This window comes from Engraulis encrasicolus, chromosome 19 (assembly GCF_034702125.1).
Source record: "Engraulis encrasicolus isolate BLACKSEA-1 chromosome 19, IST_EnEncr_1.0, whole genome shotgun sequence".
In the NCBI taxonomy this organism is placed as follows: domain Eukaryota; kingdom Metazoa; phylum Chordata; class Actinopteri; order Clupeiformes; family Engraulidae; genus Engraulis; species Engraulis encrasicolus.
Window position 1 is genome coordinate 52093667 of NC_085875.1, and position 17509 is coordinate 52111175.

The 17509-nt window shown below is 44.3% G+C and overlaps 1 protein-coding gene across 1 annotated transcript in view; it reads right to left on the minus strand.

Annotated features, from left to right (window-relative positions):
• Positions 1-17509, minus strand: part of plcb4a (phospholipase C, beta 4a) — a 118811-nt gene that overhangs the window by 30174 nt on the left and 71128 nt on the right. The window contains exons 25-28 of the mRNA XM_063184683.1: positions 16382-16586; positions 15232-15320; positions 6641-6836; positions 2294-2349 (exon numbers count right to left, since the gene is read on the minus strand). Coding sequence (XP_063040753.1) covers positions 2294-2349; positions 6641-6836; positions 15232-15320; positions 16382-16586 — 546 coding nt within the window. The remainder of the gene's footprint in view (positions 1-2293; positions 2350-6640; positions 6837-15231; positions 15321-16381; positions 16587-17509) is intronic.

The following is a 17509-nucleotide window of genomic DNA, read 5'->3' on the forward strand; positions in this document are numbered from 1 at the left end:
TGTACAGAAAGTGCCACTTCTACTTTGGTGTCTTAAAACATGAAATATTTGCGAAAGCTGCTTTTTTTAGAGTCATTCAAGGGCAAGGGATATGTTCCTACGTACATCATTTATCTGAAATGATGTCTTATGTATGACCTTCTCCGCTCTGGGACAGTGGCATAATTTGAACTCAAACATGGACCAGTGAATTTGTCAGTGGAATGAGTTTATGCATGCACAGGATGAAGCCAATACTACAGCATTTCAATCACAGACAATATTATGAATATAGACCATACAACTATTATTGAGTGTCCTTACTAGGGGAAGGTTACATCTGCCCCTCTAAACGTGTGTCTGAAAGTGTGTGTTGGGTGAATTAAAAAAAAAAAACGCTTCTCCACCCTCCCTCTAGCCAGTCAGTCATTCACAAACACACACACACACACACACACACACACACACACACACACACACACACACACACACACACACACACACACACACACACACACACACACACACACACACACACACACACACACACACACACACACACACGGGAGGAGAGTTTTTCAACTTCAGTTAGGCAATGCAGTGATGGCGCTGACTGACTTTGAACACAGCCAAAATTCCCATTCCACATTCCGAACAGCGATACCCCCTGCTGCGTCTCTCTCTCTCTCTCTGACACACACACACACAAGCGCGCGCGCACACACACACACACACACACACACACACCAGTGCTTGACACTAACTTTTTCGCTTACCAGCCATTTTGGCTAGTGGTTTTCCTGACTCACTAGCCATTGGGCCTTTTCACTAGCCATAATTTTCTTAGCCATCATAGCAGCTTTAATTAATTATATAATAATGTAATGTAGGCTAATATAATATAATATAGGCCTAATATAATATAATATAATATAATATAATATAATATAATATAATATAATATAATATAATATATAATATGCTATAGGGCAATTAGAATTGTTAGGCCTATTAACTGGTCCATGCATGCATGATATGCAAAGAACAGATTTACTGATCTGAGGAATGGCATAGCCTATAGTATATTTAGGCTACCATGCAGAAACACCAAGCACAGTGTTGTGGAAGGGCACAAATGTAAGCTACACGAGAGCAAAATATTTTCGTCTTTAATCTGGAGGGACTTCTTCATATCATAGGCCTATCTGTGGAGGTCGCCGTCCAAATTCATGCGCAAAGTAGATAGCCTAAAGTCATTGCCAAGTTGGCCGGTCCTCGGACATGGATGTGGAATAACACCTCTTCAGGGATATTTGCTTATAAAAGTATCCACTAGAAAGCACACACAGATGCGGTAACTACAGAAGGGGCTACGACTTCCTTTCATTCCGTTTAATAGTGAGTTGTAAAATACAAACGGGCGAGACGGGCACCTGCGAAGGGACATGCAATGGGATGCTTTTGTGCAGTCTGGAAGGCTACTACTGCGCGTTTTTTTTAAGAACGGTTTGACAGTCGGGAACAACAGCACAAGAAACATGGAGGAATATTAAGGTATGAAGACATAGGCAAATCAGAAAATAATTCAAACCAAACATTATTAATGCCGCATGTGTCCTTGTCTTATCACTGCGCTAATGAGACTTTCACAAGAGTAAGACAGACTGACATGTTTTCCTCTCGCTTTGGTCATTTTAATGACCACTACTACTAAGTATTGTAGTAATGACAGATCGCAAAACAGGTCAGTTGAGATGAACTTCGCTACTTTATTTTCACGTGAAGGTTTTCAGTGACATTTCGAAGCGCACGCTGATGTCCCGGTAGCTCGCTGTCACTCCTCTTCGCAAGACTAGCTCTAGGCCTATCAGATTCCTGGCTTGCGTGAGACACAGGTGACACGTGACACAGGTGCTTCATGGGTATTGTAGGCTCGCGAAATCGCATTGTATTGCTTTTGTAGCAAAGACGGTCCGAAGAAAAAAAAACTACAAAATGCGGTGCCTCATCATTCAGAATAGTAACGGACCCGCCAGAATGGCTAGTGAACCTTCGGTATCTACTAGCCAACGCCGACTTTCACCCGCATTTGGCTACCTGGCGTGTGTTAGTGTTAAGCCCTGACACACACACACACACACACACACACCAAACAGGGATACCCCCTGCCGGTTCTCTCACCTTCACACACACACACACACATGCACGCACGCACGCATGTTTACACGCAGGCACGCACACACGCACGCACGCACGCACGCACGCACACACACACACACACACACACACACACACGCCCTGCAGAGTCTCTCACCTTCATCTGTTTCAAGTCTTCCACCGTCACTTGATGCACTTGGAAGACTGAGGCATCTACAGAGGAAATCAAAAATCATATTTCAGACAAAATCTCACGTTGAAAAAGAAACATCCCAGCATGCGCCCAATTTAGCCATTCATTAGAGAGTGTGCTTGCTTTCATAGTCAAAAGACATTTATTTCTCAGAGGATATGGAAGTTGTTTTTTTTGGCGGGTTTGAAGTTTGTTACTTACTCCTGTTAGGGCAGTGGTGCATTTGATCTAATTGATCACGTGGAACAGTCGAACAGGTGGTTGCTTAGGACATCTTATAGATTGCAGCTATAAAAGAGTTTATGAGTTTGTACTTTTATTTACCTTTCATTCAACTCTTTGTTAGTCATTTTTTTCTTTCTCAATGCTTGGATTACAGCATGATATCCTCAGGGGTTCGGCTTACATGTTCTCTGCTTTGCCACCCACACGCTTCAATTCTGTCTGCCACTCGACTCTTCCCACTTACTGTACTCATCTCTCTCCCTTACTGTCTTTCAGCCTTTTCTTTTTAGCTTTTTGTCAGGCCAGTAAACCTATGACTTGATAACTGAAAAGGGCTTCTAAAGCTGTTTACTAAATGAAATTATTCCAACAAACAGATACTTACCAGTCTGGTAAAGGTGTTAATTCGTGACTATATACACAAGGTGATTTTGCACATTGATAGTATCTAAGTTTAACTACTAATTAATATTTAAGACCAGTTCCAGTGCAATAGTTGAAATTCAGAAATGCAAGGTTTATTTGGCTTGAGAGAGGGAGAGGTGAAGCCAAAAGGCCCCAAAGGCCTGTCCACAGGCCTCCCCACCCCCTCTCTCCAAATAGGTGTTAACAGGTACAGATACAGACAAAGAAGAAGGAAAGAAGAGGGCAAGGGCAAAGCCAGGGTCTGGATTTAAAACACCCTCCATAGGAAGTGAGGTCACATGGAATGATGTCACATACAATCATAGTTTTAGCCAATAGCAATCAGCACCAGTGATTCATAACTATCCCCTGGAGGCTTATTGGGAAATTAACCTTTATTGCCTCTTACAAACTAAGAGAGTTGTTCCTTCATGGATAAAACAATGCATGGACATCCAAATGTAATGTATCAGATTGGGGGCAATATTCAGATTCCTTCAACATGTGGCGTTGGACTCTGAACGCTACAGGCGGATTTAGACAGCCAATGAAACTATTAGTATGTACCAGGTCTGGCAATTGACACAATTAATTTCGGTTAATTAACTAAACAAACATTGACACGATTAACAAAACAAGATAACACATTTTAATCGCACTATAATATAGTAGCGTAGTTTTGGATTAGACCAGTGGAGGACAGCAGGTGTACAGCCTGCTGAAATTGTCTTTTTTTGCGACCAACTGTTGAAGCCTCTGAGAGACATAGAGATGTTCTCTAATAGTCAGGGTTTACAATGTTCGGAATGAATGTAGTTGAAAGCATTGTGTTTTACAAAACAAACAAAAATGTTATAGTTTACAGAAGGTGTACCTACTGCATGCCTATACAAAAAAACATTGCACTGGTCTGTTGATCATGGTTAATTATGCATAAAAAAGAACAATATTTTGTTGATTAATCTTATGTATTGTCAACAGTGTTGGGTATCGTTTCTTTTGAAAGTAGTTACTACGTTACTATGAATTAAAAGTAATCCGTTACGTTACTACGTTACCCATCAATAAAAGTAACGTGTTAGAGTACTCATGCAATACCAACAATTAAAACCCACTTGGGATGCATCTCGCCTGCAGCAGTTAAACTCACGCACATCCTCCTTTAGTGGTGCTGACTGTTAACCATATTGTAACTAGGATAATGACAGAAAATACAGTCAGCAAATTGCATGTTTTATTTAGGCTAGTTTTATTTAGGCTAGCATTGGGCATTTGATAATAACACAAGCATGAGCCCTAAACAAGACCGCCACATGAATTTAAATTCGACTGTAATTTTTTAATTCTGACCCGCATTCACCAAAACGCTGTGGGCGATGTGCTCACCACTGACCTGTGTTCCCTAGCAAGTGAGATGACCGTCTTGATGTCAGCATCTCCCTCCACCTCAAATAACTCAGGAGCAATTGCTTTACTAGCATGTTTTATTTCCATTATGTGCATTTGTATGCTTCCTTGTGTGGGCTTCATCTTAAACTTGAATGAGATCTATTCCTGACCCCTTCTGTTGGATATGTGATGTTTTCAAAACATCAACCGCTCCTGATGCCTGAGCTGTCGTCCCTCTGTGCCTCCACTCCGTGTCACCCCTCTCTCCCCCTCTTTCTCTCTGCCTCTCTCATCACTCCTCCCTCCTATGAGCTCTTCCCTTAGCAAGACGGGCATTGCAGGCGACGGTGCTCTGTAATGCTGTTGTTGGGCTGCCTGTCGGTCCGTGGAAAGCATTCCGCTCGGAGAATACATACATGTTACCTTTTTCCTTTCTTTACCAGCCGGGGTGCACGCACACACACACACGCGCACACACACACGCGCACACGCACGCACACACACACACACACACACACACACACACACACACACACACACACACACACACACACACACACACACACACACACACACACACACACACACACACACACACACAGGTAAGTAGCTGGGCACGACGGCTACAACGCCGTGTCTCGTGGACACACCCACAAGCAGCCGCATCTGACTAAATGCAGAAAAGCCGGGACTTTCCTTTCCTTATTGAGGGTAATTCTTAAAGTAATAGAGTAGCGGGTATTAATTTGAATTCGCAAACTGAATTTGCAAATCTAACGCGTTAGATTACTTGTTACTTAAATAAAAACAATTTGAGTACTCTAACTTACTTGTAACGTCTTACCCCAACACTGATTGTTAATATTCAGAATCTATGTAAAAAAACTTCTCAAGTTAGATATTTATATTTTTATCGATTAATTATTTCAAAGCCTCTAGTTAATGCGATTCATTTTTTTATCGCGTTTCAGCTCTACGTAGTATGTACATAAAGTAATGAAATGATGACTGAAATGAATATATTGACACCCTAATTTTCAAAATCGGAGGAATCCAATAATGCCGTTTAAAGCAAACTATCTTTTGAACAGTAACAATTTCTACAGAAACACACAAATAAATCTGTCACTATTAAAAAAAGTAAAACACACTCACACACACATCATTTCCTATTGATGCTGTAAAATAACAGTGGAGCCCCAGCCCCAAACCCAGTCACAGTCATAGCCGTGTCCTATTCCAGTACGCACCCCCGACTACGGTGGAAGGGCAAATACCCTTACAGTTTTTCTCGATTGCCTCCACACAAGTTCTGGTACTTCACACACAATTCTCAGAACATCTCACCCATTTCCCAACTCCTCTAGCCAATGTCACTGAACACTAAGCACAATTCCTTCTTTACACTCACATTTCAGTTTTAAAACACACTCTTTTCAAACCACCACACACAATTCTCTGGATTACACACAATTTTCATGAAGAAAATCCCTGGTTTTCGCATTGAACACACTGCCATTCAAAATACTAAAATCAACCGCCATACTATGTTCACTTCCTCATCACATGGGCAAACTCTCTTCATACCGGTTTATAATCTGAAATCATCACCCCGTAAGGACACACAATGCATGTGATATTTATGAAAACATGAATGGATGCAGTGAGAAAACACATATGTTCCAAAATATGTTATACAAGAGATCACTTTCATGTGGTTACCCAATATTTTACAATAAATTAGTGCATTTTTTTTTTAATGTCAGAAAAATATGTAAAATATATTTTTTGCCACACATCTGTGTACTCTGAGTCTAAAAACAATATTTCAATATTTTACTACAGAAAAATACCCTCTTTAGTAAGTAGAACAGTGAAGAAAATAAGTTTCTACTGTGTGTCAAGTTGAGTATAGAGTTTTACCTTGTGCATATTAGTGTTCAATGGTTCACATAAGAGTGTATTAAAATGACTGCTTGTGTGTGTCATTTGAGAACAAAATTACCTTTTTAGAAGAGGGTACATTGTTTTGAGACAAGACGTGCATTTTTCAGAGGTAGTGAGGAGTTTTGCCTGCTGTGTGTGAGGTATGGAGATTTGTGTGGAGAGTTCTGAGAATTCGAGAACTGATTCCGAAAATTGTGTGTAAGCAATCGAGAAAAACTGTAAAATAAACTTACCGGTAGGCTATTTATTTATTGATATTTTGTGACCATTTTGAGGGTGGGGCAAATACCCTTCCTCTGAAGGGGTGAAGGGAGGAAAACGTTTGATAAACACTGCAGTACGCACCCCCGGCTGCGGTGGATTGCTGTGGTGAGGGGGGGGCGCCACTGCCATTGCCGCCATTGCCTCCGCCGGCGCTGCCGCCACTGTTCCCCAGGAGCTCGTAGCTGGAGCGCGGGCTGACGCTGGCCTTCACCTGCTGGCTCACCTTACGCCTCTTATCGCCCTTGGAGCTGTCGCTCAGCACCTCCACAATATCACACTGCAGGGAGCGGGGAGAGGGGAGAGGAGAGGAGAGGAGAGGAGAGAGGATAGGGGAGAGGAGAGAGGAGAGAGGATATGGGAGAGGGGAGAGGGGAGAGAGGGGAGCAAGGAGAGAGGGAGAGGGGAGAGGTGGAGAGAGGAGAGGAGAGGAGGAGAGGAGAGGAGAGGAGAGGAGAGGAGAGGAGAGAGGATAGGGGAGCAAGGAGAGAGGGGGAGAGGGGAGAGGTGGAGAGAGGAGAGGAGAGGAGAGGAGAGGAGAGGAGAGGAGAGGAGAGGAGAGGAGGAGAGGAGAGGTGAATGGAGAGGGCGAGAGAGAGAGAGAGAGAGGAGAGGGAAATAATCATCTAAATCACAGCAGACAAACACGACAGACACGACAAGGCAGTCAGAAAAGGCCTGTGTGTGTGTGTGTGTGTGTGTGTGTGTGTGTGTGTGTGTGTGTGTGTGTGTGTGTGTGTGTGTGTGTGTGTGTGTGTGTGTGTGTGTGTGTGTGTGTGTGTGTGTGTGTGTGTGTGTTGTGCAGCTATTCTGTGTGGCATGAAACAATTCCACGGCTGTCACCATCACCGCCAGGGATGTCAACAGAGATGGGAGGGGGCAAAGGGGCCAGTTGTCCCGTGCCCAGGGAGAGGGGGAGGGCCCAGAGTTAAGTCCCCATTACCTTGTATGTATTGAATGCACTGTAAAGCATTGTTAAACATTGTTAAGCATTTGTTAAACACAAAAAAGTAAGTTGTCCTGCTGCCTTTAGATTGTAAGTTACAGTAACTGAACTTGAGAAAGCCTTGAGTTGAGTTAAGCCTCAAGGCCTTGAGTTAAGCCTTACGGCAGCAGGGCAACTTACTTTTTTGCAGTGTTTTACAGTGTGGGGGGGGGGGTGGCTTTCAGATGACTTTTTCCTAGGCCCAAAGTTGTTAGTGGCCCTGCTCACCACTGTCGCTTCCGCTACCATGGCTCTTGTCACCACAGACAGTGGCCCACCATCATTACCATCACCATAGCTACCATGGCTACCATGGCAACCACCACCACAGGGCCTTGACATTAGGTGACTTCCAGCAAACCTCATCAGAGTTCTCTTTTTAGGGGCCAAGCAGCGAAGCTGGCGAAGGCCCCTATAGAGTTAGTAGGTTTTCTTCATTATTATTATTCTCTAGTCACCATTCCTCTCCCTCTGCAAGTCTATGGCAGCCCATAGAACCGTAGGCAGGAAAATGCTGTAAATTGGCACACACATTCGGGGCAGTCTCAGCATTACCCACAGCGATTTACAGGTCCCCAGTCCCAACACTCTAGCGCCACCAGCAGGTCAAAGTTGCAGGTATATTTCTGCTTGTAACTTTTGAACCGCTGGGCCAATTTTCATAAACTTGGTATCCCTGGAATCCTTGGGCCAAGACGAATCAAACGCACCCTATGACGTCATTTTCCGCCAGGATAGTTTTCCCGCCATTTTTAATTTTTTTAAATTCAATAAAAATGCTATTTTTTCGGCAATTTTTGACCAATTCGCCCGAAACTTGGTATATAGTATCTCTGGACTGAGCTACACATGGGGTCTTCAGGAATATTGGATATCTTTTATCGTTTAGCCGTGAGAGCCAATCAAAATTGTCGTAAACGTGGCGAAACAGGAAGTGAGGTCATATCTCAGCAACCGTTTGTCGAATTAGGCTGGGATTTTGTACACACATAGTAGTCCATCCCATGACCTACCACAAAAAAAATCAGATCCCCAGCTCAAACTCTGTAGCGCCACCAGCAGGTCAAAATTTTAGCTACATTTTTGCCTGTAGCTTTTGAACCGTACTCCCAATTTTCAAAATATTGGTACACAGGTCATCTTCACACTATGCTGCACCCAGGTATGGATTTTCGTAACGATTGAAAAAACTATCAGCTCTCAGCAGCCATTCAAAATTGTGGAAAGAATGGAGGGATTTTTCTCATCTCTCTGTCCCCTTTGCCAACGGCACCTGCGCATTTACTGACACCATTCTCGGCAGGGGGTCTCTGGACACACAAACCCCACTGCCCCAGCCCCTGCACCCCCCCTCACACACACACAGACAGGGGGAGAGGGAGAGGGAGAGGGAGAGGGAGGGGGGACAGGGAGAGGGACAGACAGGGAGAGAGGGAGGAAGGGAGGGAGAGAGGGAGAGAGAGAGAGAGAGAGACCATTGTTGTTCACAGGCCCTGCCGTGGCCAACTGGTAGGGCACTCGTCTATCATGCGGCTGACCCGGGTTTGATTCCCAGCCCAGGTCCTTTGCCAACCCTCCCCGTCTCTATCCCCATTTTTCCTGTCAACCTGTCACACTGTCCTGTCAAATAAAGACACCCCCCCCCACACACACACACACACACACACACACACACACACACACAAAACAATCAAGGGCAGCACAATTGTATTTTCTTGCATTAGGAAGAAATTCAATATTATATGTGTAATAAAACAGATTACATACACGTTGTAAAAATTAAAGCAGTATTTACAGATTGAATGCAGTTATATGAAACTAGTTTTCCTGCCAATTTTGTCAGATTTTCACAAGACTTGGTACAGATGATCTCTGGACTACTGTGCAAAGACTCCTTAAAGGAATTTACATTTCGTACTGCTTGACCATGACAGCCAATCAAACGTGTCTGAAAAGCTGCATAACAGGAAGTCAGCTTATATCTCGTCAACTTATATCTCGGATTCAAACCAGACGGGGTTCACTCGCGGAACTAGCCACTAGTAGCCACAACTGTCTAACTCTAACCCAAAACCAAGTGAAAAATGAATTGGTGTCAATGGAGTTTTCTACTATTACAATGTTTGTCTCATTGTATAATGCTTTGCCCTGAAATATTAATATTCAGATCAAGGCTAGGAATAATAATGCCTCATTTAAGTATCGTCTCGTTTTTTTTGGCAACTAGATTATTATGTACTGGGTCACAGAGCTCAATTCATGAGCCCAAACCCATAAACATTAGCGGAATGCTAGCGAGTACAAGTCGAAATCTTCAGCCCTGCTGGAAAACCAAACACCTAAAAAATTTGTCAATACATACCTATATATAACACCACCCATAATTCTTACCAAGAATATTTTGTTGATGACATTTGTGACTGGAAATTGCAGTAGCAATTATTTTGCATTTAGCCTAACCCTATGGGCTCCCTTTTTCATTCCATACATTTTCGACTCTGTTTCCACTTGCCAGTTTGCCACCTAGTGGACACCCAGGAACTGCAAAGCTAACTGGCTACAATCGCAACCAATCAGACTGAAGATTCTCCTCTATTCTAATGTCTCTGTTCAAACTAAACTTGGTTCACATGATCACCTTCCCCTCCAAAGATTGCACACCAACATTGGTGAGATTTGGCCTAAAGGGGGCGCTGCAGTTAATTTTGTTGCAGTGGCAACTTGGGCAAGTTTACTGCTTGGCCCCGCATTGCTGCTTGCAGCTATATTTTTGGATGAAATTGGTACTGAAGATGATTTGTGATCAGATGGGATGATATTGTGTGTGTGTGTGTGTGTGTGTGTGTGTGTGTGTGTGTGTGTGTGTGTGTGTGTGTGTGTGTGTGTGTGTGTGTGTGTGTGTGTGTGTGTGTGTGTGTGTGTGTGTGTGTGTGTGTGTTAAGTGGGCTTTGATATGATGCTGATTGTGTGTAGACTGGGATGCAATAACTGGATGGACAGAGGCATAGATGGATGCAGTGATGGATTAATGGATGGATGGATGGATGGATGGATGCATGGATGGATGGGTATTTGGGAAGATGGACAGAGGAGTTGATGGACAGGCTTAGCTAGAGAGAGGAGGTAGGAATTGCTTGGATGGTAGGATAGAGGAACAGAGGAACAGATATGTGGACATTTGAGTCGATGACCGTATGAGGTGGACTGATTGTTTTTTTTTGCTGATGGTTGTGGATAAAGGATACACTGGCTGGATGGAGAGAAAGATGGACGAATGAATGAAGAAATGGATGGAGGAGAATATTCCCAAGTTCTTTTGGGATGGTGCTCATAAATTGTAAATGGACTGCATTTATATAGTGCCTTTCCACTCCTTCGAGCGTTCAAAGTGCCTTACATATATTCCTCACATTCACCCATCCACACCCACATTCACACATTGGTGGGTGTGGCTTCCACACAGGGTACCACCCTGCCACCTGGAGCAATTTTGATGTTAAGGATCTTGCTCAAGGACACATCGATGCGGTCAGGCAGAGCAGGGTTTGAACCTGCAACCTTCGCAGTGGTTCCCAAACTTTTCTCCTTTCGCACCCCGTTGTACATTTCAATGTGGTTCGCACACCCCCTACCCGAATGTTTTGCTGTACTTATGGCCACTCCAACATGCCATCACTGCACAAATCATTGCACATTGTGCAGAGTTATCTAGGGACTCCTCATTTCCAAAAGACTTGATGTTTCCTCATGCATACAATTCACCATACATTTAAAAACGGCTTAATTTTCATTAATGCTGTATAAAACACACATATCCGCCATTGCTCTATTCAGCTCGCGCACCCCCTTGTGGCAGGCCGCGCACCCCCAGGGGTGCACGCACCCCAGTTTGGGAAACCCTGTTCTAATGGATAAACGGCTCCTCTACCACCTGAGCCACCACTGCAGACACACAAAGTGAAAAGAGGATGCACTGATCGGCTGGATAGATGGATGAAGGGAGGGAGGGGTGGAGGAATGGAGTGCTGATTGGTTGAAAGGAGGAGTCTTTTCAAAGCGGAACGGGGAAGCGGGACGGGATGGAAGCGATTTTTACCAGCAGCGGCGAAAATAAATGGAAACAGATCTGTCCTTCCACACCAACACGGCGGTAGTCGGGCGGTAGCGGCACGGGAGACGGCTCAGTGCCGCGCTGCATTTGGAAAGTCCAACTCGAGCAGAATTTTGACAGCGGCGGTGTCCCGTTGAAATGAATGGGCAAAGTGGCATAGTTGGTGGGATTTTGAACAGAACTGGCCGTGCGCGGCGACGTGGTGAGTGTGAAAGACTGAGTAGAACACACTGGCCGAGACTCAGACAGAAAGGCCGCCGCCTTCTTGCTGTCTTGCTTGCCGTCACGCTTTTATGTGAATCTGGCCTTAGTTTGGCATGCTGGCTACTGTGCTACCCTCAGCAGAGGTGGCCAAAGGAAACATAACAGACAATGAAACAATGTTTATTTTCTTCCAGGATATCGATAAAGCAGGTTCAGGAAAGGGAAAAATCAGAACCTCACTCTTCCACTGTCTTTGTGTAGTACAATGAAGTTATGTTAGGCACATAGCCTAACACGTTCTCAGGTACAGTAAGTACTGTATGCTGGCGCACGGTCAAACATACACAGATGTATGATGTCAAAAGTAAAAGGAGAAGTAAAAGTAAATCCCTGGTGTAACTAGAACTTTAGCATATGATATTATACAGTTATTTTACTCAATTGTACCTAATGAGCGATATAGACTGTGTTGTTACTGAAAAACCCTAAAAACCTAACATGGACCAACCACAAACATGATCAGAGACAGCTGACCATAAGACAAGTACACAGGTCTACTGGTTACTCATATAATATACCTGGTGTATATTTTTATATACTTTTGCATGGTGATTGCATAGAGAGGATGCCATGCTTGTGTAACGGAGGCCAACTAGAGTGTGGGGTGGGACGTTAGTAAACCTCCTTCCTGAAGCCTCATACAGTAGCGGTAGCGCTGAGCTATCGGACTGGTCCTTTAGGTCAGTGGTATCGTGCTGTGCCTCCCATACCCGAACTGATGCGTTGACTAGGAGATGGCAAGTTCGAGACCCGAGGGGGACGGACTGCACAGGAACACTTCAGTTACACTGAGATGGACAGATTTAGATGGATGGATAGCATGCCAAAAAGTGGACAGAGTTGTTTTCGGATGATAGCGATTGCATACAGAGGATGCAATGCCCTGATAGATGGATGGATGGATGGATGGATGGATGGATGGATGGATGGATGGATGGATGGATGGATGGATGGATGGATGGATGGAGAGATGTAGAGACGGACGCATGGACGGATGAATGGACAGATGGAAGGAAGGAAGGATGGATAGATGGATGGGTGAAGAGTTGGGGAAGAGGAGAGGTGGGGTGAAGAGATGGATGAAGAGGAGGGGAGAGGTGGAGAGATGGATGAAGAGGAGAGGAGAGGAGAGGTAAAGAGATGGATAAAGAGGAGGGGAGAGGAGAAGTGACGAGAGGAGAGGAGAGGTGGAGAGATGGATGGAGAGGAGAGGAGAGGAGAGGAGAGGAGAGGAGAGGAGGGGTGGAAAGATGGATGAAGAGGAGAGGAGAAGTGGAAAGATGGATGGAGAGGAGAGGAGAGGAGAGGAGAGGTAAAGAGATGGACACACGAGGGTGTGAGTGATTACGCGTCAGTGCGACAGGCGAGGATGATGGACGCCTGATGGGCCCTTGGTCACGGTCAGAGGGAAAGGTTCAATCAACACAGTACCCTCAATACATCAATACCAAAGCAGCATGGCTCAAATAACAACACCCTCAATACATCAATAACAAAGCAGCATGGCTAAAATAACAGCCAGAAATGTGACAGGCTGACAAGAGCATGTGGAGACACCCCTGTGAAGAGTGGCAAAGAGGATACAATCATCCAGGGCTATTTTTGCTTTAAAAAAAGTGACTAAACCGTCTGAATTGTGTTCTCTACAGCAAGGCCAGGCTGTAAAAAAAAGTTTTGTTTTCCTTAATACAGGCCAGTTTATTCAGTATTTATTTATTGACAAAATAATACAGTTCTGATACTAAAGCCCCAATTTTCAGGCAACGCTCATTTTCACAAAATGTGCCAAAGATGATTTGCTTTAATTCCCAATTTCAAGTAATCTCTATCAAACTGCAATTTAAATAGTGTTATCAGATGAAAAGATACCAACCCAGAACAATCTAAGTGGAAACAAATGATAAGGTTTATCAAAGTGATATAAATGCAAATGGCTTTTGGGTTTTGCATCTGAAGGCTTAAAGAAATGTCTTCAGGTGATTTGCATTACAGAGGAGAATGAAAAGAATAGTATTACGTACAGTACATTAAGACTAAGACTTGATAATGGAGAAACTTTATCGATACCAAAGCACAGTAGCCCCATGGACGTCGTTCCGCCTGTTCAACACTCCAATAGTCATTGAAAATACCATACTACCATTATGGTAGTACTATGATATGTACAATGATACTATGGTGCTATACAATACTGTACTATACTATGGTACTAAGATAGTGCTACCCTACGACGACATTACACAGATCCTGAAGTACTACATTACGACTTGGCCATTGCTATTCTGGTAACAAAATATTTATAACATGTGCCATGTCTTGATGGCGATATTCTCAATGACCAGTGTTTTTTAACTGGAATGGTTTTAGGACCAACTATTTTCTAATACCAATTTGTGAACCAATTGTGAACCAATTTTTTTATATTCAACAGTTCAAAGTTCCATGCACAGCTCCTAGGTGCTGGTAGATGCAGGAATGTTCAATACTTCAAAAGAAAGAAGTCTACCGCACACTTTCTTGACTTTATGCTCGTTTTATTAGAGCGAACAACGCGTTTCGCCTCAGTGCGTCATCAGGCTCACTCAGGTATTACCTGTGCGGTAGGCTTCTCAATTTGTTAATTTTATACTTGTGTTTTCATTTACGTATGTATTAATTTATTCAATACTGGATCTTGTCTAAACTTTGTGGCAATTAAAATGTTAATTGATAATTATAATACAGCTCCACAACCCACCCAGCAACCCTCTACGACCAACTTTTGGGTCCTGAACCACTAGTTAAGCATCACTGCCCTATGGCTCTATACTTGACACTACTGCAGTATGACCAGTGTAACAGGTGCCCCCCTCGCCCCCTTGCCTTTTCTCCTTACCTTTGGAGCTGCCTACTTGTTAAACACAGTAATCATATTTGTATGTTGTTTACTTGTAGTGCAGTCAGCATCCACTCTATGGCGCTTTATAGCATCTTATAGTACCTTAAACTTTCTGGGCAATATCGCAAGGATCCTTGGCCAGATCCTTAAATAAATAAATAAATAAATAAATGAATGAATGAATGAATGAATGAATGAATGAATGAATGAATGAATGAATGAATGAATGAATGAATGAATAAATTAATGAATGAATGAGGTTGAGGGAAGGAGCATGTCAAAGGAACCAAACATGTAACCAACAAGGATATGGGAATGGTATGCAAACGTTGAGAGAACACACTTAAAGGGACTGTGTTCCAGTGTTCCAGGAACATTCTGAGAACCAAAAATTATTAGTAGGGTTACATTAGGTTTGAATGAAACTGTAAACCCACCTCTTCAACGCCCATAGCCTTCATCAGGTCCACTCTCTTCTCTGTGACGGAGAGGAACCTCTTCGGATCTGATAGCGCGTCTACAATGGCTGCAAAAGATGGATAGGAACTTCTATGGGTCTGATAGTGCATCTGCAATGGCTGCAAGACACAACACAGTTCTTTTCTCTCTTACATACACATTTGGTGGAAACGCTAAGAGAAAAGACTACACACACTGTGGAGCGAAGATGGAGTATTATAACAAAAGGAAATGCCCATGACAGATTGAGAATAGAACCGACAGATGTGTTCCATTTCAAAAAGAACCTCAGCTCCAGATTCCAGATACCCTTTCAGCGTTCCAATGATGTGCCCCTCACTGACCACAAGCACACACACACACACACACGAAAACACCCACACACACACAATAAGAGATTATGGAGGCTCTTTTTAAGCGGGGGATGAAAAAGCGGCTGACCACCAAAAGAAAAGAAAAAAAGAAAGACGGACAGCTGTGAGAGGCAGAGAAAAAATGAAAGGGAGCTTCCTGGCAGAATTGGTGCAAAAATATGGTGCTCTGGGATACACAGGGTGTGAAAGCAATCTCTCTCTCTTTCTCTCTCGTGCCCTTCTTCTGTCTCTCCCCCTCTTTCCCTATCTGTTTACACTCTCTTTATCTCTTTCCTTTTCTTATTCTGTCTGCTTCCCTCTTTATTCCCCCCTTTATCACCCCACTCCTCTCTCTCTCTCGGTCTCTCACTCCATCCCTCTCTATGTCTCTCCAACTCTCTGCATCTTGCTTTACCTCCTCCTTTCATATTTCTCTCCCCCTCTCCTTCTCAATCTGTCTGTCTGTCCGTCTTACTCTATCTCTTCACTCCCTGCCTTTATTTATCACCCCCCACCCCCTCTCTCTCATCTTTTTACCCCCCTCTCTCTTTTTCCTCACCCGCCCCCGGTCCCTCCACCTCTCCCCCTCTCTCTCCTCTCTCCTCCACCCACCTCTCCCTCCCTCTCTCTATTTCTCCTTCTTTCTCTCTGGAGTTGCCCCCTCATCTCCACTCTCATTCTCTCTCTCTCTCTCTCTCTCTCTCTCTCTCTCTCTCTCTCTCTCTCTCTCTCTCTCTCTCTCTCTCTCTCTCTCTCTCTCCATCTCTCCCCTCACCCCCAAAGCCGTCGGGTACGTATGTCTTCAGCACTATGTGGCAGAAGACCGTGGGCAGGGAGAGGGGCTTGTTGCCCTCGTTGCGTAGGGAGATGTGGCGGTAGCCGGCCTGCAGCCCGTCCAGAGGCAGGAGACGCTGGCCAATCAGCTTACTGCTGTCGTCATACACGGCCAGCCGCAACACCGCCAGGTCCGGCAGGATTACCTGGGGAACGGAGAGAGGGGGGGGGGAGAAAGAAAGAAAGGGAGGAATTTGAGAGAGAGAGAGAGAGAGAGAGAGAGAGAGAGAGAGAGAGAGAGAGAGAGAGAGAGAGATATGGGTGGAAGAGGGAGAAAAGAGGCGGGGTGAAAAGGAGAGATAGAGGAGAGAACAAAGAGGAAGAGAGAGAGGAAGGAACAAGGTGTAGAGAGAGAAGGAGAGGAGAGAGGGGAAGAGGGAGAAAGGAGAGAGGGAGGAGGAAAGCGGGCTGGAAAGAGAGAGAGGGGGGAGAGAGAGAGGAAAAGAGAGAGAAACACAGAGAGAGTGAGATGGGTGGAGGAGGGAGGAGAGAGTGAGGGGGGAGGGGAAATTGAGGTTGGGAGGTGAAGCGTGAGAAGGTGAGAAGGAGAGAAGGGAGAAGGAAAAGAGAGTATGAGAGATGTATGGGAATGATGAAGGGAAGAAGAGAGGTATGAGTAGAGGGAGAGAGAGAGAGAGGGAGGGATAGAGAAAAATAAACTGATGATGCTAAATGCATAGATGAGGAAATTAGGGAATTGAGTGTGCGTTTTTGGGGAGCAAAAAAACAGAAGGAGAGGTAAAAAGTTGACTGGGTAATTTGTGTATAATTGTGTTTATGTTTTCCTCGCTGTGTGTGTGTGTGTGTGTGTGTGTGTGTGTGTGTGTGTGTGTGTGTGTGTGTGTGTGTGTGTGTGTGTGTGTGTGTGTGTGTGTGTGTGTGTGTGTGTGTGTGTGTGTGTGATGCTGGTGGGGCTTGTAAGGACAGAACATCCCTCCAGCAATGGAAACTCTATAAAACTCCACCATACACAATACACCAAGTGTGTGTGAACTCTAAATTACTCACTCACTCACTCACTCACTCACTCACTCACTCACTCACTCACTCACTCACTCACTCACTCACT